This window comes from Coregonus clupeaformis, unplaced genomic scaffold (genome assembly GCF_020615455.1).
Source record: "Coregonus clupeaformis isolate EN_2021a unplaced genomic scaffold, ASM2061545v1 scaf0048, whole genome shotgun sequence".
NCBI classification, from domain to species: Eukaryota; Metazoa; Chordata; class Actinopteri; order Salmoniformes; family Salmonidae; genus Coregonus; species Coregonus clupeaformis.
In genome coordinates, this window is record NW_025533503.1 from 283,243 (window position 1) to 307,064 (window position 23,822).

The 23,822-nt window shown below is 46.4% G+C and overlaps 1 protein-coding gene across 1 annotated transcript; it reads left to right on the forward strand.

Moving 5' to 3' along the window:
* Positions 1 to 2,846: 2,846 nt before the first annotated feature.
* LOC123483220 (tripartite motif-containing protein 16-like) lies at positions 2,847 to 22,682 on the forward strand. Its single transcript, XM_045212745.1, has 6 exons — positions 2,847 to 3,443; positions 9,347 to 9,442; positions 19,634 to 19,867; positions 19,962 to 20,121; positions 20,247 to 20,306; positions 22,151 to 22,682. The coding sequence occupies exons 1-6, from the start codon at positions 2,847 to 2,849 to the stop codon at positions 22,672 to 22,674; spliced, it is 1,671 nt and encodes a 556-aa protein (XP_045068680.1). The 3' UTR covers positions 22,675 to 22,682.
* The last annotated feature ends 1,140 nt before the right edge of the window (positions 22,683 to 23,822 follow it).

The following is a 23,822-nucleotide window of genomic DNA, read 5'->3' on the forward strand; positions in this document are numbered from 1 at the left end:
CTCCAACAGAACTGAAACTGAACGTCAACGTTGAAGAGCAATGGAAGCGGTTCAAGCAGCGTTTCACCCTCTATCTGACGGCGATAGGAGCGGCTGGAAAAGACGACGCACAGAAGGTCGCACTGTTTCTCACAGTCTAGGACACTATTGATGTCTACAACAGCTTTCAGCTAATGGATGAAGAGCAAGCAGATTATGAACTGGTATAAGTCAAATTTCTGTCTTTTTGAACTCCCAGAATAAATTATTATGGACTTGAATCTGAAATGTCAGTGGTGTAATTTCAGTCAAATTGCAGACTTTCTGATATGAGAGAATTGTCATGGCGGTGAGAGACAAGGGGCTGAGAGAAGTTATTTGGTGAGAATGAATTGAAACTAGAAAGAGCGATACAAATGTGTCAAGGTACCCAGGGCGGCAGGTAGCTTAGTGGGTAAGAGCGTTGTGCCAGTAACCGAAAGGTCGCTGGTTCTAATCCCCGAGCTGACTAGGTGAAAAATCTGTCGATGTGCCCTTAAGCAAGGCACTTAACCCTAATTGCTCCTGTAAGTCGCTCTGGATAAGAGCGTCTGCTAAATGACTAAAATGTAAAATGTAAATGTAAGGTAGAGAGGTGACTCAGAGTCGCATTCGGCCAATGGACAGCGGTGTTCTTAGTGACACCGTATGCAAAGTGGAGTACGTTAGCGAAGGAAGAGCTACAGCTAAACGGCTAACTTCAAAGGACAGCATCACACTTCAGGGAACCAGCGCTCCTGCAGCAGCTGTGGAGGAGAGCACAGACCTTGCCAGTGCCCAGCATATAGAAAGGAGTGTTACAACTGTGGCATGAAGAACCCCTTCTCACTCAAATGCAGGCAGCTGAGACAACAAAATACAGTACACTGTGTCAACGATGACCAGGACAACAGTGGTGACAACAAGTACAGTGAGGGGTCTTTGGGTGACCTCTTTGTGGGAACAGTCGCACTTGCAGGACCAGACGAGGACTGGACTGCTACCTACAAGACTAATGGAAATGATATTGTGTTCAAACTTGACACTGGAGCACAGGTCAACATCATTCCAGAGACAGTGTCATAAGTAAAGTACCATTTACATTTTTACATTTTAGTCATTTAGCAGACGCTCTTATCCAGAGCGACTTACAGTTAGTGAATACCTTCTTTTTTTTTTACTCCATGCTTCACGGTGGGAACCACACATACACCTACTCTGTGTCTCACAAAGACACTGCGGTTGGAACCCAAAATATCAAATTTGGACTCATCAGACCAAAGGACAGATTTCCACCGGTCTAATGTCCATTGCTTGTGTTTCTTGGCCCAAGCAAGTCTCTTCTTCTTATTGGTGTCCTTTAGTAGTGGTTTCTTTGCAGCAATTTGACCATGAAGGCCTGAATCACACAGTCTCCTCTGAACAGTTGGGCTGCAATCTGAGGTGCATTTAACTCTAATGAACTCTGCAGCAGAGGTAACTCTGGGTCTTCCGTTCCTGTGGCGGTCCTCATGAGAGCCAGTTTCATCATAGCGCTTGATGGTTTTTGCGACTGCACTTGAAGAAACATTCAAAGTTCTTGAAATGTTCCGTATTGACTGACCATGTCTTAAAGTAATGATGGACTGTCGTTGCTCTTTGCTTATTTGAGCTCTTCTTGCCATAATATGGACTTGGTCTTTTACCAAATAGGGCTATCTTCTTATACCACCCCTCCCTTGTCACAACACAACTGATTGGCTCAAACGCATTAAGAAGGAAAGAAATTCCACAAATTAACTTTTTAAGAAGGAACACCTGTTAATTGAAATGCATTCCAGGTGACTACCTCATGAAGCTGGTTGAGAGAATGCCAAGAGTGTGCAAATCTGTCATCAAGGCAAAGGGGTGGCTATTTGAAGAATCTCAAATATAAAATATATTTTGATTTGTTTAACACTTTTTGGTTACTACATGATTCCATATGTGTTATTTCATAGTTTTGATGTCTTCACTGTTATTCTACAATGTAGAAAATAGTACAAATAAAGAAAAACCCTTGAATGAGTAGGTGTTCTAAAACTGCCTTATTGCTATTAACGTACCAATGTAATTAGAGCAGTAAAATAAATGTTTTGTATACGGTCTGATATACCACGGCTGTAGGCCAATCAGCATTCAGGGCTTGAACTACCCAGTTTATAAATATATTTACACTCCAGACTCCTACATTGCTCGTCCTAATATTTATATATTTCTTAATTCCATTCCTTTACTTTTTAGATGTGTGTATTGTTAGTTATTACTGCACTGTTGGAGCCAGGAACACAAGCATTTCGCTACACCTGCAATAACATCTGCTAAATAAGTGTATGCGACCAATAATTTGATTTGATTTTTGAAAGTGTTACATAATTCTCAATCCGCATTGCGTTGTGGCTAAGAACAGCCCTTAGCTGTGGTAGTGTATATTGGCCATATACCACACCTCCTCAGGCTTTATTGCTTAATTATAACACATAAGTGTATTATAAGGCATTATAAAGGTCATTCAAATAATTATACCTATGTTCTTCATAGAAACTGTTACCCTTTATATATTCTAACAACTCACATTTTAAGATTCATTATTTCATTTGTTCCATGTTAAGGACTGTAACCTAGGAACAAAACTATTTGTCTCCCTCGTCCTGTTGCATGCAGTTCCTCTCTCTCTTCCTCCATTCCTCTAACCCCTCCCTCCCTCCTTTTAACCCCACCCCTCTCGCAGAACCAGTAAGTCCCTCCCCTCCACAAACTCTCTTCTGAGGAAACGAAACTGATCTGAGTCTCTGTGTCATCTGTCTGTGTGAGAGTGAACAACTGTCCAAATGGCTCAGCAGGGAGTTCTGCTGGACCAGGACCAGTTCTGTTGTTCTGTCTGTCTGGATCTACTGAAGGAGCCGGTCACCATCCCCTGTGGACACAGTTACTGTAGAAGCTGTATTGAGGGCTGCTGGGATCAGGATGTTCTGAAAGGGGTCTATAGCTGTACTCAGTGCAGACAGACCTTCACTCCAAGGCCTAATCTGACGAAAAGTAAAATATTGGCTGAGGTGGTGGAGAAACTGAAGGAGACAGGACTCCAGGCTGCTCCCCCTCCTGATCTGTGCTATGCTGGACCTGGAGATGTGGCGTGTGATTTCTGCACTGGGACCAGAAAGCAGAAAGCCCTTATGTCCTGTCTGGTGTGTCTGGCCTCTTACTGTGAGACTCACCTCCAACCTCACTATGAATTTCCTGCTTTCAAGAAGCACAAGCTGGTCAAAGCCACCACACAACTACAGGAGAAGATCTGCTCTGATCATGACAAACTGCTGGAGTTTTACTGTCGTACCGATCAGCAGTGTATCTGTTATCTGTGTACAATGGATGAACATAAAGGCCATGATACAGTGTCAGCTGCAGCAGAGAGGACTGAGAAACAGGTAAGACCAGAACTACTTGTTGGTGACTGTCTGATAAACAAATAATTAAAGATACAGTAGGAACTAAGGCTGTTTGAATATGAGATCATTCAAGTGATATCGATCCACAACAGAACAAATATGAACACAAACCTTGATTATATAGATATGTTAACCCAGATTCTCCAAATGTTTCACCATTTTCTAAAGTCAAACACCATTATCATTCGTTATCAAACTCCCAATCAGCTCCCTGATTTGTGTACTGTTAAATCTATAATCATTCACATAACAACATAATAATATAATTTCACATTCACTCTTCCTGTAACGATCCCGGCAGTCTGAGTCGGGTCCTGTCTGTGTACTAGTTTTTCCGCTCGTGATCTCCAGTTTCCCGAGGGTTCTGGAACGCTCCCTGCCTGGTTGCCGGGCAACATTGCTAGGCGGGAGCTCTCTTGATTTCCGCACCTGCATCCCATCAGCAATCTGCACACCTGGTCCTGATCATCACCCTTCTTAGGCTCTGGCCTAACATCCATTCCCTGCCGGATCGTTAGCCATGAACAGTATGTTTATCAGCGGATCAGTCTTAGAGCTTAGAGCATTAGTTTTGTTGTTTTGCACCTTGGTTGCTTGTTGTATGCTTACCTCCGTTTTGTTCTCCCTGCAGTCACTTTCGTCCGGAACCTTCACCCAACCTCTGCCTGATGGTCGGCGGCTGCCGAGCCATCATTGGACCAACTACTGCACCCTCAACAACTCATCCACGCCGCCCGCTCTGTTCCCTGGATTATTCAGCAGCACTCGTGGATCAGTTAAATAAACACTCACCTTTGACACCACTTACCTTGTCCTGGTCTGCTTCTGGGTTCTGGCTTAGTAAACCGTGACAGAGCGATCCGGCCAGTAATGAACCCAGCGGACCTGGACTCTGTTCGCCATGCCATTACCCATCAGGAGAAGATGTTGGGCCATCATAGCACGGTACTACAGGGAGATCGCGTTGTCAGTTCGGAACCTTTCTACCGGTCTGACGGAGGTCCAGAACCAGCGCAAGTTTCCGGTGGAGGATCCACTACGGTTTCACCCATCTCGCCTGCCGCTTCTGGAGCTGTGTCCTTCCGTGAGCCCAAGGTTCGCGCCGGATAAATATGAGGGGAGCTGGGAAGATGCCGTTCCTTCCTTATGCAGTGTGGATTAGTGTTCGATCTACAGCCCTACTCTTATGCCACAGACAAAGCTAGGATAGCCTTTGTGATTGAGTTGCTGCGTGGTCGAGCGCTGGAGTGGGCTTCAGCCGTTTGGGAGCGACAGGATCCCTGCATGGCTTCATACCAGGGGTTCACGGCCGAGATGAGGAAGCTCTTCGACCATTCCGTCCGAGGAGGGACGCAGCTAGGCGCCTGTTTTCGCTCGCACAAGGAACTCGCAGCGTGGCTGACTTCGTGATCGAGTTCAAGACGTTGGCTGTGGAGAGTGGGTGGAATGAGGAGTCTCTGCAAGCGGCCTTTTACCAGGGTCTGTCGGAGCAGCTCAAGGATGAGTTGATCTCCTATCCGGAGCCTAGTGACCTGGACAGCTTGGTAGCCTTGTCTATTCGGGTGGATAATCGAGTCCGAGAGCGAAGGAGGGAGAAGCAATGGGTCCCGTCCAACCGATCAGCTTCTCAGGTTCCAGTCGGGTCGGGGATTGGACCAGAATACGTCGATCATCGTCCACACACAGGATTAGTGGAGAGGTCCTGTCTCCCGATTCTGAACCCATGCAAGTGGGGGCGGCACGGGTTAACCAAGGAGGAGCGCCAACACAGACGTAGGACTAACTGTTGCCTCTACTGTGGTGGTTCGGGACATTACCTCGCCACTGGTTCCCGGGCCGGTCGTCAAACTGCGCGGCTCGCTAAAGTTGGGAGGACTTTTAGCGAGCCAGTTTCGACCTCTCAATACCTCTGTCAGACCCCGTTTCCCGGCTACCCTTATGAACAGGAATCAGAGCTTAGCGGTTAACGCTTTTATCGATTCAGGTGCCGATGGAAGCTTTCTTGATGCCGAGTTGGTGGAACAGCTGGGGCTTTCCAAGGAGCAATTGCCGGAAGCCATTGAAGCTACCACTCTGGACGGCAGTAGTCTGGCACGTATCACGATGAGGACTGAACCGGTTAAGATGCTGTTGTCGGGAATCATTCTGAGATGATTTCATTCTTCATTCTGCCGTCTTCCCATGTTCCTCTGGTCCTTGGATACCCCTGGCTGAAGGAACACAATCCCACGTTCGATTGGGTGACGGGCAAGGTAACGAGTTGGAGCCTTGATTGTCATGCTAACTGTCTCAAGACTGCCTGTCCCCATTCGGTTCCCAGTCAGGTGATGGAGGCTAAACCCCCAGATTTGGCCCTGGTTCCCGAGACATATCACGATTTGGGGGAAGTGTTCAGTAAGCAGAAGGCTCTGTCACTCCCTCCCCACCCGACCATATGATTGTGCCATCAACCTGTTCCCTGGAGCTGTCTACCCCCAAGGGAAGGTTATACAGTATCTCCCGACCTGAACGTGAGGCTTTGGAGACCTACATCAAGGAGTCCCTAGCTGCTGGTCTCGTTCAGTCCTCGTCATCACCCCTGGGGGCAGGATTCTTCTTTGTGGGTAAGAAGGATGGCTCTCTTCGACCGTGTATTGATTATCGGGGTTGAATGACATCACGGTCAAGAACAAGTATCCCCTGCCCTTGATGAGTTCTGCCTTCGACTCCTTACAGGGTGCTACGGTGTTCACCAAGCTAGACCTACGCAATGTCGTATCACATGGTCCGGATCAGAGAGGGGGACGAGTGGTTGACGGGTTTCAATACACCGATGGGTCACTCGAGTATCAGGTGATGCCGTTTGGACTGACCAATGCTCCAGCGGTATTCCAGAGTATGGTGAACGACGTCCTGAGAGATATGATCGGTCTCTTTGTGTTTGTTTACCTGGATGACATTCTGATCTTCTCGAAGGAACCTTCCGACCACGTCCAGCATGTCCGGCAGGTTCTGCAGCGATTGTTGGAGAATCGCCTGTTCGTGAAGGCCGAGAAGTGCGAGTTTCACGCCCACACGACATCCTTTCTCGGGTACATCATCTCCAGGGAGAGATTAGGATGGACCAGGAGAAGGTTAGAGCGGTTCTGGAATGGGCCCAGCCCGGTACGAGATTGCAGCTCCAGAGATTTTTGGGGTTTGCGAATTTCTACCGCAGATTCATCCGGGATTACAGCCGTGTGGCCGCTCCGTTAACTGCCTTGACTTCCAGTATCAGGACCTTCAAGTGGAATCCGGAGGCGGATCGAGCGTTTCTGGATTTGAAGAGGCGATTCACCAACGCACCGATTCTCTCTCAACCGGACACGGCCCGTCAGTTCGTCGTTGAAGTGGGCCGCGTCTGATGTGGGAGTTGGCGCCATCCTGTGCAGCGATGCTCCACGGACAGTAAACTCCATCCCTGCGCCTACTACTCTCGTCGCCTTTCGCCTGCGGAGAGGAATTACGATGTGGGTAACCGGGAGCTTCTCGCGGTGAAACTTGCCTTGGAGGAGTGGCGCCACTGGTTGGAGGGGCGGAGCAACCGTTTATTGTGTGGACTGACCACAAGAATCTTGCTTACGTGCAATCGGCTAGACGTCTCAACTCCCGTCAGGCCAGGTGGTCGTTGTTTTTGGACGATTCAATTTTTTCCCTGACGTTCCGACCTGGATCTAAGAACGGCAAGGCGGGACGCCTTGTCCCGGAGGTTCTCCAAGACGGAAGAGAGTGGGTCCAAGACCGAGACAATTCTCCCCCGGAACTGCGTCGTGGGAGCAGTTATGTGGAAGATTGAGGAGGAGGTGATGGCGGCCCTTCGGACGCAGCCCGGTCCCGGGTAACGGGCCACCCGGTCGGTTGTTTGTGCCTGAGTCGGTTCGTCCTGCTGTCCTCAAATGGTCCCACGCCAGCAAGATGGCTTGTCACCCTGGCGTGGCTCGGACGATGGCGTTTCTTCGCAGACGTTTTTGGTGGCCTGCCATGGCCGAGGATACTCGGGGGTTTTGTTGCTGCCTGTCCAGTGTGTGCGCAGAATAAGAGTACCAATCGGCCCAGCTCTGGACTACTTCACCCCCTTCCTATTCCCCGGCGACCATGGTCGCATCTGGCCCTGGACTTTGTCACTGGGTTGCCCGCTTCTGAGGGGAACACGGTCGTTCTGACTATCGTGGACAGATTCAGCAAGTTCGCCCACTTTGTGCCAATTGCCAAGCTTCCCTCTGCCTCGGAGACGTCCGAGATCCTGGTTAGGGAGGTTTTCAGGGTCCACGGTTTGCCCAGTGATATCGTTTCCGACCGTGGCCCTCAGTTTACCTCTGCTGTCTGGAAGTCCTTCTGTTTGGCCATTGGAGCTACAGTCAGTCTCACATCTGGTTTTCACCCCCAATCTAATGGTCAGGCGGAGAGAGCCAACCAGAAGATGGAATCCACGCTACGCTGCCTGGTCTCTTCCAACCCCACCTCCTGGGTCTCTCAGTTGCCTTGGGTTGAGTATGCCCACAATACTCTCCCCTACATCTGCCACTGGGATGTCTCCCTTCCAGTGCCTGTATGGCTACCAACCTCCCTTGTTCCCTTCTCAGGAGAAGGAGCTCTCAGTGCCTTCTGTTCAGGCCCATATTCGTCGTTGCCACCGGACCTGGCATCGGGCCAGAAAGGCACTCCTTAGAGTCTCGGACCGGTATCAGCTCCAGGCGAATCGTCGCCGGATCCCGCTCCCACCTATACCATCGGAGATAGGGTCTGGTTGGCCACACGGATCTTCCTCTACGGACTGAGTCTAGGAAGTTGTTGCCAAGTTCATTGGTCCGTTTGTGGTGGAGAAGGTGATCAATCCGGTGGCAGTTCGACTCAAACTACCGAGGACGCTCAGAGTCCACCCCACCTTTCATGTCTCCTGCCTCAAGCCTGTTTTCCTCAGTCCTCTGTTGCCTCCTCCGCCTCCTCCTCCTCCTCCTCGGATGATCGGAGGTGGTCCTGCCTACACGGTGCGGCGCATCATGGATTCCAGACGGCGGGGCCGGGGTTTCCAGTATCTCGTGGACTGGGAGGGGTATGGTCCTGAAGAGAGGAGTTGGATTCCGCGGCGACAGATCCTAGATGCTGACCTCATTCGTGACTTCTACCGCCTCCATCCTGGCGCTCCGGGGAGTCCGCCCGGTGGCGTTCGTCGGAGGGGGGGTACTGTAACGATCCCGGCAGTCTGAGTCGGGTCCTGTCTGTGTACTAGTTTTTCCGCTCGTGATCTCCAGTTTCCCGAGGGTTCTGGAACGCTCCCTGCCTGGTTGCCGGGCAATATTGCTAGGCGGGAGCTCTCTTGATTTCCGCACCTGCATCCCATCAGCAATCTGCACACCTGGTCCTGATCATCACCCTTCTTAGGCTCTGGCCTAACATCCATTCCCTGCCGGATCGTTAGCCATGAACAGTATGTTTATCAGCGGATCAGTCTTAGAGCTTAGAGCATTAGTTTTGTTGTTTTGCACCTTGGTTGCTTGTTGTATGCTTACCTCCGTTTTGTTCTCCCTGCAGTCACTCGTCCGGAACCTTCACCCAACCTCTGCCTGATGGTCGGCGGCTGCCGAGCCATCATTGGACCAACTACTGCACCCTCAACAACTCATCCACGCCGCCCGCTCTGTTCCCTGGATTATTCAGCAGCACTCGTGGATCAGTTAAATAAACACTCACCTTTGACACCACTTACCTTGTCCTGGTCTGCTTCTGGGTTCTGGCTTAGTAAACCGTGACACTTCCTCAACATTTTAATCCCTATCTTCTATGGGCCCTATGTCCCATTACTATACTATTGATCTACTGGACAAATAAAGCTTGATAGCTCATTGAAGAGTGATTCTCCACAGAGGCAGCTGGGGATGAGTCAGCAGAAGGTCCAGCAGAGATTCCAGGAGAGAGAGAAGGAGCTGAATGAGCTCCAACAGGCTGTGGAGTCTCTCAAGGTGAGTATTGTTGACCTGAGGAGAGGCATCATTTCACATCTCTCCTCCAGTCAGAGAGAGAGAGAGGGGCCCCTCTCCAATCCCACTGACGGGAACAGGCTGTCTGGACCCCTTTCAGAGAATATACTGCTTAATGTAACCGGCGGGATATGAACCCGGGTCTACTGCAGGAGAAAACAACATATTGACCGTTACACCAAGAGGACATTCCCTATTGGGCTGAGGGCCGACACTGATTTTGAAGTCGAATGCGGGGCTACCTCATCACAAAACCTTGAGTAATCATGACTGACTCATGTCCCCTATACATTAACATGAAGCCCTCTCTCTCTCTCTCTCTCTCTCTCTCTCTCTCTCTCTCTCTCTCTCTCTCTCTCTCTCTCTCTCTCTCTCTCTCTCTGCCTCTCTCTCTCTCCCTCTCTCTCTCTCTCTCTCTCTCTCTCTCTCTCTCTCTCTCTCTCTCTCTCTCTCTCTCTCTCTCTCTCTCTCTCTCTCTCTCTCTCTCTCTATCAATTCAATTGAATTCAAAGGGCTTTATTGGCATGGGAAACATATGTTTACATTGCCACAGCAAGTGAAATAGATAATAAACAAAAGTGAAATAAACCACCAGAAATTAACAGTAAACATTACACTCACAAAAGTTTCAAAGGAATAGAGACTTTCACATGTTATATTTCAAGTGCAAACAGAGTGAGCCGTGCGCCAGACTGAGTTCTGGAGGTGAAATGGAAATGAATGAGGGAGAGTTAAGTGAGGTAGAAGGTGTGGTGATGAGCTCAGAACCAGAGCCTGGCATCAATGGACATGATAAAGAAGAATCTGGTGCAGTAGGAGTTACATTGTTGGAGAACGTGGATCCATACCTTTTGACAGATTCATTTGTGGTTTCAGGGTTGGTGGAAAAGGAGTTAGGTGCAGTTGAATCAGTGAAGGTAACCTGTAGTGGACTTGTGATATTTGTTTGTGTTTCTTCTGACCAGAGGGAGTGGGCGCTCCGTGTCACGCAACTTGGGTCAAGATCTGTTTCTTGCTTTGCTCTTAGGAACAGGGCACCATTGAAAGGAGTGATTTCTGGGGTAATGTTAAGAGTGGAGGTGGAGCAATTCAAGTTGAAGCTTCTTGGTGTTTGTGATGCCCGCCGTTTGGTGCAACACAGACCCGGTGGTGAGCGTGGTGAAACAGAGGAGTCACTGTCAGTCCTTTTGAGTTTTGAGTCTTTACCCGATAAAGTCATGGTAGGATATATCAGTTATCCTGTTAGAGTCATTGTGCCGAATCCACTGCGCTCTTTCAGGTTGTAGATCTGTGCCAGCACAGAGGGATAGGTCAACGAGTGATATATGCTTCAGTAAAGTTAGCTTCTTGCCGTTCATAGCAATGGTTATCAACTGTACAGCAGAAATTGAATGAAATTGAATGTAAATCACAGAAAATAGATGTTGTGGTGGCAGCTTCAGAGAAGTATTTGGGCATACAAGATTAGACTTCAGAAGAGTTACAGGGTGTGTTGAGTGGTGGTGTCCTGTCCTCCCAGGCCGTTGGCATGGTGCAGGAGCAGATAGGGTCAAAGTAGTGGAATGGGGTAGTGGGTATTTAATGAGTGTAGGGTTAGTTGGAAGGGTGTTTTTTTAAATTATTATAATTTCCCCTTTTCCCATTTTGTGTCACAAAGTATAATGGATTTATATTATAGTCCAGTTGGGGGCGGTAATGCAACCGCCGTTAAACTCCAAAGAAGAAGAAGAACCGTTATATTATGGCTATGTACAGTGTTGTAACGATGTCTCTGTCTCTCTCATTCCATCACTTTTACGGTAGTTGGTTGTGTGGGTCTCTGGTTATGAATGGGGTGCTGACAGACAATCGTTGATGGATATTTATAGAGCTCTGATCAGGACGACAATTGATTACGGGTGTATAGTTTATGGAACAGCGGCATGGACAGAATCCAGTAAATATCTTAAAGGATATGTACTGGTGCATTTAAATCAACATCTGTATGTGCCTTACTGGTGGAGGCAGGTGAGATGCCTTTGGATATACAGCGTAAAAAATTGTCATCATCTTATTGGGTTGAAAGGCTGTGAGGTTGAGCATCCCACTGCTACTGTTCTAGATGACTGTTGGGAATATACTAGTAGACAAGGCAGTGGTTTTGGTTGGACAGTTGGAAAGCTTGCTGATGAGAGTGGTTTGAGGGAGTTGGAGGTTGGCCCTTCTGTGGTGATAGGGGATGTTCCTCCATGGTTACTCCCAGACCCTGTTGTTGATCTAACCTTGGTAGAGAAAAGGAAAGATTGGTCAGAAGTCAGTGATATAGAGAAACTGGTTGACAATTACATTGTTAGAAGTTTTTATGCTTTTTTACCGCTTTTCACAGATGGATCCAAGGACCCAGATAGTGGGCTCACAGGAGCAGGCGTTTACGTTCCTGAATTTGATGTGCAGATATGTAGAAGACTAACAGATGAACTGTCAGTATACTCAGTTGAACTGTTGGCGATAATAGTTGCCCTCCAGTGGGTGGAGGACGTACAACCTGTTAGAATTATAGTATTCTCAGATTCTTTGTCTGTATTGAATAGTTTAATATCTGGTAAATGGGTGTAGTAGTGAGATTCTGCTGGGTCCCAGCACATTCGGGTGTGGAAGGGAATGAAATTGTAGACCAGTTAGCTAAAAGAGCTTTGAAACTAGATATAATTGATATTAATGTTCCACTGGGTAGAGATGAGGCCAAATGTAAGATCAGAGCCATTTTGATAGATGTGTGGCAGAAGAGATGGTACTCTGAGCACAAGGGCCGGCATTTATATGTCCTCCAAAGAAAGGTCGGTGGACCAAGATTCAAATGTCAGATTAGGAAGGAAGATGTGGTGTTTACTTGATTGCGCTTAGGACATTGTACATTGATCTCGTCATTACATCTGGTTGGCAAGCATGGGAATGATTTGTGTGTGGAGGGAATGGTCAATGAAACGGTGGAGCATGTGTTGTTATATTGTTGTAAGTATGTTGAAGAGAGGGAAAGATTGAAGTGTAGGGTCATTGAGGTTGGACGGGGTTGGGGGGGGTTGGAAGGGATTTTGGGGATGGGGGAGGGTCTATTAGAAGTTAGTAGGGCTCTTCTTTATTTTCTCAGAAGTACTGAGTTAGGTAGGAGGATTTAGAAATGTTGGAAACCGTGATTGACCACACACTCCAGCACAGTAGATGGCGGCATGCACCTTTAACGTTGATTTGTGGACCGCCATTACATCATAGAAGAAGAAGTTGTTGGTGTGAGAGATTTGTGGTTCGTGAGGAGGGCTACTATTCCTTTTTCTTTTGGTTCTTGCGTATTTTATGAATGTATTTTCTCATGGTGGAGGGTTTCTTTATTGGTTTCCACTGTTTATCGTTTAGAGTTGAGGGGGAGTAGGGGTAGTTTGTTAGGCGGCGTGGTGGCCTCAACCGAGTGGAGAAAGAAACGCTGTCGCCTGGGGTGCGTTCCGGAGAAAGGTGTGGAGGAAGTTTAGCTCATGGTCGGCGAACAGGTTGGAGCAGAACATCTCCACTCTGCATCCAGAATGAACAAGGCGGTGGTTGTGTTAATGAAAAAGGTTTGTCTTGTTGCGAGTGGGATTTTTGTGAGGGGTGTGTTGGTGCAGATTTCGTCTCTTTCGACAAGAGTTGTGGTGGCTAGTCTGCCTCTGTTTATTACTTACGAACAGACCGCAAGTAGTTGGTTCGTTTTGGTAAATTTGCAAGTGGTTTTCGTGTGCTCTCGGCTGGGTGCCAAGCGGAATCCGTTAAACATGTTGTCTCTTTTCGTAGACAAGTGTTTGTTTCTTAACAAACTCCAAGGTTACGCAGGGGAGGGGTGGAACACAGGGTTTGCTAGCCCAGATAGTTTTGGGTGTTTCTAGTGTGGGGATGTAGGGCATAATGTTAGTGCAGACAAGCGCGACCAGCCGGCAGCGGGGGCTAGGACTAGGCTGGATACAATACATTTTTAACGCCTTTTTCTGATAAAACTACTTCATTGCATCCGCCATGGAGCCCATTTCTATAATATTACCATACGTCCCAGATGCTTGCCGTAGTTTAGAAATAATAGGGCATGTTTCACCCTGCCAGCTCCTATTAGTTGTATTGAGCTCTGTGGCACCAACTCGTCTAATGAAAGTTCTATTCCCAGCCCATTATTCTGCGTCACAATGCCAGCTTCACTATTGTTGGTAATGAGACCAGCCCGTATTAACATTGTAGCTTTACCTCAGGTAACTTATTATTAACAAGGTTATGACTACTTGGTTAGCAAACTCACTGTTCACCTGGGTACACTTTGTGGTGACCCACAGTGCTAGCGATGGTTAACCATATTTATTTCAGAAAAAGGTGTAAAACCTAAACAGAAACGCATGTCCCTGTCCTCCTTTTCAAGATGTGGCCGATTTAAAAAGACAGAATACATTTTTTAAACGAAGAAACACATTTTTTATGGGACGATTTGTAAATGGCTGCTGTGTAATTTGATATGGGTCGAAATCTGTAAGTTCATAGGCATTGAATTGAGCGAATGCTGCGCAGGTTCACTGAGTTGTAAACTAAATGGATAGGTGCAGCTCATTGATTTTTTTTAGATCTGACACAGTTGCTACCTCAGATTATGAGCCTAGCAAGTGTCGTGAATGAGGTATGTAGTACCCACAGAAGGCCATAGGGAGGAGCAAGAGGGCTATAAACATACCGTTTTGTTTTTTTTATACGCTAAACCTAACAATCAATCAATCTAATGTGTTTATAAAGTCCTTTTTACATCAGCAGATCTCACAAAGTGCTATACAGAAACTCTAACCCTACGTATAACCTATTTTAGCATTAACCCTGAGCGGCTCGATGCTGGTTGATGAATTTGACTATGAATGTACTAGGAAAATACGTTTTTGTCGAGCAGAGGTGACTGAATTAATATTCAGGCTTATTGATAATCGTAATAATAATGAAGTATAATTTCAAAACATGACCATAAAAACAGGTAATAATAAACATGATTCATCATTATATTAGTTCACAGTAATCTGTTAAATGCTTTTTCAGTCCTTCCTCTTGCGTTAGCAGTGTGGAAAGGGACAGTAAAAAGTGCAGGCAGGAGTTTTCCTGTGAGGTGGAGTGGTGTATCCAGGGAGAGAACTTCTGAAATGTCATTGGTGGTTTTATGCTGCCATCTATTGGAATTATTTAGCAACTGCAGTAGTACTGAATAAAGTGTGTGTATCCTTACTAAGTGTATATCCTTACTAAAGTAGTAATTACTCAGAACTGCAGAATATATGGAGGGGGTACCAGGAGGGAGGAGAGTAGTGCAGGGTCAAGTGGTGGTGGTACCAGGAAGGAGGAGAGTAGAGCAGGGTCAAGTGGTGGTGGTACCAGGAGGGAGGAGAGTAGAGCAGGGTCAAGTGGTCGTGGAGAAAGCGGTGGTGGGGAGGGTTGCAGCTGGGCTACATGAGCTGAGGCAGGTTTCTGTAGTAACAGAGACTCCGGTGGGCGAAGGCTTGGTGGGCTCATCCCAGGAAATATTGCCTGTCATTGGGGAAGAGGCACTGATCAGGGGGGAAGTGCAGGGGGGCAGAATGGGGAGGAGGAGGACGGTATCGTGCCAATGGAGGAGGAGGAAGAGGGGGGAGGCGGTCTCGTTTTCAGAAGGCTCATTGGAGCCAGAGCTGACATCCATTCAGGCAGAGGGCCCAGTATATACGGTGAGATAACTTTCTAGGTTCCTGATGGAGACTAAAGGGGAAAAATAAGGTTCTGCTGGAGTCTTATTTGATTGATCCTGGAAGGCTTGTAAGGTCAGTACAACACGTGATGAAGAATGAGGGGTTTAGTGTCCTCTCACCCAGGAAGCAGTATAGGCTGAGAAAATGGGTCATGGGTTCTTAAGGGCATGTCTTCAGAATCTGCTTAAATTGATGTTTTTTTCTGGCATGGCAGCTTTATGGGCTTTTCTACTGGTTTCTGATTGCGGTGTTTTACCTCCCACCTCTTATGGAGATTTCACGGTTAGACTTCCTTAACATGAACATCGGCAGAGACTGGGGGAATATGTCAAACAAAAACATTGAAATGCCATGGCACAATTCTTAGTTCAGGGGTAGCAAAAGAGGTGTGTAAGGGTAGGTTGTTAGTGTTTAGAGCCCAAATAATGACCGTGTCTTTGCTTTTATACATGTGTCTGCACCTAGTATAGGGCTCAGTTCTCTGTTTCACCAGGGCCCAGGCAGGTGTCCTATTGGAAATTCCATGTAAAACTCTTACAAGATGTCACTTTTGCTCAAGCTTCCAAGGCTTTTTGGGAGAGGTGGGGACAGCAGAAGGGGGAGTTTGAGTCTCTCAGTCAGTGGTGGGATGTAGGGAAAGCCCAGAGCTTTAACATGTTGAGAGAGATGGATGCTTCCAGCACTTTCTTTTTTGGGTTGGAAAAACAGAGTGGGGAAACCAAGAAAATCAATTTTATGTTTGTCTGATGGGTGGGTAACTTCTGTTGTGGGGAGATGAGGGAGCCTGATGGGTGGGTAACTTCTGTTGTGGGGGAGATGAGGGATCCTGATGGGTGGGTAACTTCTGTTGTGGGGAGATGAGGGAGCCTGATGGGTGGGTAACTTCTGTTGTGGGGAGATGAGGGAGCCTGATGGGTGGGTAACTTCTGTTGTGGGGAGATGAGGGAGCCTGATGGGTGGGTAACTTCTGTTGTGGGGGGAGATGAGGGAACCTGATGGGTGGGTAACTTCTGTTGTGGGGGGAGATGAGGGAGCCTGATGGGTGGGTAACTTCTGTTGTGGGGAGATGAGGGAGCCTGATGGGTGGGTAACTTCTGTTGTGGGGAGATGAGGGAGCCTGATGGGTGGGTAACTTCTGTTGTGGGGGAGATGAGGGAGCCTGATGGGTGGGTAACTTCTGTTGTGGGGGAGATGAGGGAGCCTGATGGGTGGGTAACTTCTGTTGTGGGGAGATGAGGCAGCGGCTGTGGAGTTGTACTCTGATTTATAGAGGGCAGAACTCTGTGATCCTGGTTGTTCTCAGGTTCTGCTCACAGACCTTTCCAAACTCTCTTTGTCACAGAGAATTGACATTTCCCTGGCCTTTCACAAACTCTCAGCTGCCGTCTCTCAGACGGTCTGCCTCTGATTTTTTTTTCAAAGGTCTGGGAAATTATTGGACAGGACGTGTGTTGCGTGAGTGCGTCGGGGTGGGGGAGCTGTCGCTAAGCTGTAGACGGGAGGCTTTGACTCTCTTGCCCAATAAAGGGGATTTGAGCAACATAAAGAACTGGAGGCCTGTGGCATTGCTCTGTGTGGACTATAAGATGGACGGGTAACTGTGTATCAGGACACCTAATCACAGACAATCTGTTCATAATCGGGAGTGAAGGGGCATCAGTGGCAGGGGGTTGTGGGGGCTGAGAGCATGGCAGGGTATAGGTGGAGGGTGCTCTATAATCTCCCAGTGCTGGAAAGGTCAGGGGTCCTCCAGTGGAGGGTATTACATGGAGCCCTGGACACCAATAGCTGGTTGGCTCGGGTTGACCTGGGAGTTGGGGAGGGGTGTCCGTTTTCTGCAATGACAGACTGTTCATCATGTTTTTTCTGTGTTGCCAGGGTAATGCCATTACTGTTGACGCCTTAGGGTTGAGTTTGAGTTGTACAAAATGATCAACAGTGTGGAGATGTTTCAGGAGGTATGGGGGCTCAGGGGGGCTGTCTGTACAGACCACAATGTGGTCTACCTCAGGCCAATTTACTGTCGCCTCCTGGAGAGGGAGAAACCCACAGTTAAAACTGTCCAGATCTGGAATGACAACAGTATCACTTGTCTCCAGGGGTGTTTTGACTGTACAATGTGGGAGGTATTTGAGGACAGCAGCTCTGATCTGGATGAACTCACAGAGGTTATTTCAGACTATGTAAACTTCTGTGTTGAGTCAGTTGTGCCTACTAAGACCTGTAAAATCTTCCCTAAGAACAAGCCTTGGGTATCAAAACATCTAAAATCACTACTTGATAGGAAGAAGGCAGTTTATGCTGGGCGTGATAGACAGGCTTTAAGAGATGTACAACGTGAGATAAAAAGACAGATACTGGTGGACAAGGAGGCATACAAGCAAAGGGTGGAGAGGACCCTCTCCTCAGGAAACGCAAGGGTGGCCTGGCAAGGGATTAAATCCATGGCTAGGTGCCCCCCATATAGGCAGGGGAAAAACCAGTGCTGACCTTGGGGGATATGAGGGCCAGAACATGGCTAATGAACTGAATGTTTTCTTCTCAAGATTTGAATCAGACAACTTCGTGTCGGAGGTAAAACAAATGAAAGCATCATTACAAATGTTTGAGAGAGTTGTTGTTCAACAGTCTGATGTTCTAAAGTTGTTCAGGGATGTAACACATACAAAAGCCCAGGCCCAGACAAAATAAGTGGGCATGTGTTAAAGCACTGTGCTGAACAACTGGCTGGTGTTTTTACAGACATTTTCCAATCTTCACTCAACCAGCAACACGTTCAGTATTGTGGAAAAAATCAATAATTATACCAATTCCTAAAGTATCAAATCCCTCTGTGCTGAATGACTATCGCCCTGTCGCTTTGACATCCTTAGTTATGAAATGCCTTGAGAAAATTGTAGTCATATTCTCAGTGTCACCCAGAAGCTCCTCGACCCATTTCAGTTTGCCTATCAGACCAGCAGAGGAGTTGATGATGCCATTCTTACCCTCCCCAACATGGTCTATAGACATCTAGAAGGTGCCAAATCTCATGGCAGGGTTCTGTTTGTTGACTTTTCTTCTGCCTTCAACACAATCCAGCCTTACATTCTGGCACAGAGACTCATTCGGGACTTTTCCTTAGATGGGGGCTGGTTTTGTGGCTGTTGGACTTCCTGAGCCAACGCTCACAGCGCAGTCAAAATAGGTCCCCAATGTGTCGGATATACGCAATACCAACACAGGCTCTCCTCAGGGATGTGTTTTGTCCCCACTTCTGTACATCTTGTACACTAATAGTTGTACTAGTTCCCATACTGACAGACACCTCGTTAAGTTCGCTGATGACACTGCCTTGATCAGCCTGTTGCATGATGACGAGGAACATCATGGCCCGGTCCTAGATGACTTTGTAGAGTGGTGTGAGGAATCACACTTGGTCCTCAATACTAACAAGACCAAAGAGATGTGCATAGACTTCAGGAAGCCGTACAACACCTACCTCTGCAACATCTATCAGAGGCCAGAATATAGAAATTGTAGAGGAATATAAATATCTGGGTGTCTTTTTGGACAGTAAGCTTCAGTGGAGTAAATGTACAGACCAGATCTACAAAAAGAGCCAACAGAGACTGTACTTTCTAAAAAAAGTTGGGTTCTTTTAATATAGACTGTACTATATTGACTCTGTTTTACAAATCCTTTATTGAGAATATTTTAACTTTTTGTATTGTTTGTTGGTTTGGCAATGCCACTGTCAGTCAGAGAAACATGCTGAGAAGGATTATTACCACAGCAAGTAAGGTACTTGGGAGTCAAACAGACAGGCCTGGATGAGATCTTTAAGGTCAGGGCCCTCCGTAAGGCTCACAAAATCATTTTAGACCCAAGTCACCCCCTGTACCTGGACTTTGAATTACTCCCTCTCTGGGCGTAGGTATAGGGCACCCCTCAGCAGGAAAAATAGAACGAGACAATCATTTGTGCCAGGTGTGATATCCCCCTCTTAAATAGCTCGGGCAAATGTTCCCATTGACCCCCGTAAGGCCAGCAGGCTAGTCTTTGTTTTAAATGTTTTAAATGTTTTATTTCTTATTTCTTACTTTTATTGGTGCGTGACTGTTATTGAAAGTTGTATTGTCAATCTTGTTTTGTATTTAACGCCACTTTAAATGTGTACATGACACTGCAACAAAATTTCCCCATGGGGACAATAAAGTAAGTAAGTAAGTAAGTAAGTAAGTACGGCTGGAGAGGAGGGGTTGGATGGACGGTTGGAATGTGGTGCTGGATGGTGTATTGTACTGTGGTGTTGGGTACTGGATAATGTGACTGTGTGGAGGTTGTGGTGGCACACATTGTGTTTTTAGGGGTGGGGGTGTTAGTGTAATGAGGATGGCTCATTAAAGTAAGACAAGTCAGTCTCTCTCTCTCTCTCTCTTAACAGAGCTCTGCACAGGCAGCAGTGGTGGACAGTGATAAGATCTTTACTGAGCTGATCCGCTCCATTGAGAGAAGGCGCTCTGAGGTGAAGGAGCTGATCAGAGCCCAAGAGAAGGCTCAAGTGAGTCAAGCTGAAGGACTCCTGGAGCAACTGGAGCAGGAGATAGCTGAGCTGAGGAAGAGAAGCACTGAGCTGGAGCAGCTCTCACACACAGAGGATCACATCCATCTCCTCCAGGTAACTCAACTGCCTTGATACATGTGATATGAAACTAAAACTCAATGTGAAACTCTCAATCATTTGGTTCTGTTCTCTCTCTCTCTCTCTCCAGAGTTATCAGTCTCTCTCCAACACCAGTGTATCTTCAGACTTACCCAGCATCGTTGTCCGTCCTCTTCAGTACTTTGGAGATGTGAGTAAGACTGTGTCTGAACTGAGAGAGAAACTTGAAGACGTCCTTAAAGGAGAATGGACCAAGATCTCCACTACAGGTGTGTTGAAAATAATAAGAACATCAACTTTAGACCATTGAAAGTTCCCTACTAGTCATATACATGTGGAATATGGTATGATGATAACATTCCCTCTCTCTGTGAATGTGTTTGTGTGTCTGTAGTGAATATAGTTGATGTTGTACTGCCTCCAGAGCCCAAGACCAGAGAACAGTTCTTACAATGTGAGTCTCTTTATTCTGAAGTAACTAACAGTCTCTTTTTACTGACACTCCTAACAATCCCTCTAGAAATATATAGCAATAGTAGATCTAATCAAAGACTGGGTATCTACAGTGGGGAAAAAAGTATTTAGTCAGCCACCAATTGTGCAAGTTCTCCCACTTAAAAAGATGAGAGAGGCCTGTAATTTTCATCCTAGGTACACGTCAACTATGACAGACAAAATGAGAATTTTTTTCTCCAGAAAATCACATTGTAGGATTTTTAATGAATTTATTTGCAAATTATGGTGGAAAATAAGTATTTGGTCAATAACAAAAAGTTTCTCAATACTTTGTTATATACCCTTTGGTGGCAATGACACAGGTCAAACGTTTTCTGTAAGTCTTCACAAGGTTTTTCACACACTGTTGCTGGTTTTGGCCCATTCCTCCATGCAGATCTCCTCTAGAGCAGTGATGTTTTGGGGCTGTCGCTGGGCAACACAGACTTTCAACTCCCCTCCAAAGATTTTCTATGGGGTTGAGATCTGGAGACTGGCTAGGCCACTCCAGGACCTTGAAATGCTTCTTACGAAGCCACTCCTTCGTGCCCGGGCGGTGTGTTTGGGATCATTGTCATGCTGAAAGACCCAGCCACGTTTAATCTTCAATGCCCTTGCTGATGGAAGGAGGTTTTCACTCAAAATCTCACGATACATGGCCCCATTCATTCTTTCCTTTACACGGATCAGTCGTCCTGGTCCCTTTGCAGAAAAACAGCCCCAAAGCATGATGTTTCCACCCCCATGCTTCACAGTAGGTGATGGTGTTCTTTGGATGCAACTCAGCATTCTTTGTCCTCCAAACACGACGAGTTGAGTTTTTACCAAAAAGTTATATTTTGGTTTCATCTGACCATATGACATTCTCCCAATCCTCTTCTGGATCATCCAAATGCACTCTAGCAAACTTCAGACGGGCCTGGACATGTACTGGCTTAAGCAGGGGGGACACGTCTGGCACTGCAGGATTTGAGTCCCTGGTGGCGTAGTGTGTTACTGATGGTAGGCTTTGTTACTTTGGTCCCAGCTCTCTGCAGGTCATTCACTAGGTCCCCCCGTGTGGTTCTGGGATTTTTGCTCACCGTTCTTGTGATCATTTTGACCCCACGGGGTGAGATCTTGCGTGGAGCCCCAGATCGAGGGAGATTATCAGTGGTCTTGTATGTCTTCCATTTCCTAATAATTGCTCCCACAGTTGATTTCTTCAAACCAAGCTGCTTACCTATTGCAGATTCAGTCTTCCCAGCCTGGTGCAGGTCTACAATTTTGTTTCTGGTGTCCTTTGACAGCTCTTTGGTCTTGGCCATAGTGGAGTTTGGAGTGTGACTGTTTGAGGTTGTGGACAGGTGTCTTTTATACTGATAACAAGTTCAAACAGGTGCCATTAATACAGGTAACGATTGGAGGACAGAGGAGCCTCTTAAAGAAGAAGTTACAGGCCTGTGAGAGCCAGAAATCTTGCTTGTTTGTAGGTGACCAAATACTTATTTTCCACCATAATTTGCAAATAAATTCATTAAAAATTCTACAATGTGATTTTCTGGAGAAAAAAAATCTCAATTTGTCTGTCATAGTTGACGTGTACCTATGATGAAAATTACAGGCCTCTCTCATCTTTTTAAGTGGGAGAACTTGCACAATTGGTGGCTGACTAAATACTTTTTTTCCCCACTGTATCTGACTCCTCATATTTCTCTGATTTGATCTCTGCTGTGCTCTAATCAAAGACAGGGTAGATACAGTATCTGACTTAACTTATTGTTCTAACTCCCCTCATTGGTCTCTGCTCTGCTCTTCTCCCAGATTCCTGTCAGCTCACACTGGACCCAACCACAGCACACACACACCTCTCTCTGTCTAAAGGGAACAGAAAGGTGACACGTACAGACCAAGTCCAACCATATCCTGACCATCCAGAGAGATTCACATACTACTGTCAGGTTCTGTGTAGAGAGGGTCTGTCTGGACGCTGTTACTGGGAGGTGGAGTGGAGTGGGAAGTGTGTTTATACAGCAGTCTCATATAAAGACATCAGCAGAACAGAGACAGGTAATAGATTTGGATACAATGACAAGTCCTGGAGTTTAGAGTGCTATAGTGGTGGTAATTGTTTCATCCACAATAATGTTGTGACTAAAGTATCAGGCCCTCAGTCCTCCAGAGTAGGAGTGGACCTGGATCACAAGGCAGCTACTCTGTCCTTCTACAGTGTCTCTGACACAATGACCCTCCTCCACAGAGTCCAGACCACATTCACTCAGCCCCTCTATCCTGGGTTTCGTTTAGATGGTTTTTTCTCTGGTGCTGCTGAGCTGGTTAAACTGTAGTAGGGTCCACATAGATACTAGTCATGCTGGTGTAGTCTATAGCTGAGCTGGTTATACTGTAGTAGGGTCCACATAGATACTAGTCATGCTGGTGTAGTCTATAGCTGAGCTGGTTAAACTGTAGTAGGGTCCACATAGATACTAGTCATGCTGGTGGTGATGGTCCCCAGATGTGATGATTCATTCTGCTCTGTTTTTATGTACAATGATTTGATTGATTTGATCTTCAGAATATGTTATGAATTACAATTCAATGCATTCATATTTTTTTTAAAGTGCAATGTTTTAATCTTATATATTCACATTAATCATGATGTATGCTGTTAATGTATGTTGGTTGTCATTCAGAACCATTGAAATGTTTTCTCAATTGGTTCTCTGTCTCAATGTCATTTTCCTCAGTATCATGGAACAGGTAGTATTACTTACTTGCTAATTGAACTATATGGGCCGGTTTCCCAGACGCAGATGAAGCCTAGTCCTAGACTAAAAAGCATGTTTAATGGAGATGTCCGGGAAACCGACCTTAAGTTTGGCATCTTTTATTCTCCCATTCTGCTCAGTCAAGCAACATTAAACCTGTCCAGCAGGTGGTGCTATTAACCAAACAATAAAAACCCAGCACATATCTTGACTTGCCACTCAGTATATCAGTAATGTTCAGAATTGTACTTTAATATCGTTGGAGATTGATCGTCTTTTTAATCCACTACCCAGAGTCAGGAACAGATTAAGTTAGGTCTGCTACTGTTCAGTTATTAAATATGATTCATGGTGATGGGAAATCAAAAATACATCTAGTAGTAGTTTTCCTTTGCTATTTATTCCAAGGTGTGTGTTTAACTTGTAAATGGATTGTGTTGAAGCTGGCATGTGGTGTGGATGATAGAATAGAGTGAATAGAGGAGAGAAGAGAGGAGGAGAGGAGAACATAATATAGAAGACAGATAAGATAGAGAGAGAATTCATACCCAGGGGAGTTACTGACTGGCCCAAATGACACCCTGTTCCCTACGTAGTGCACTAGGCTACTTCTGACCAGATCTAAAGTAGTGCACTACATAGGGAATAGGGTGGAGATTGGAGATTTGCTCACTGTCATTAGAATGAAGATTTCCATACAGGAGTTACTGTCTCTGTCCCAAATC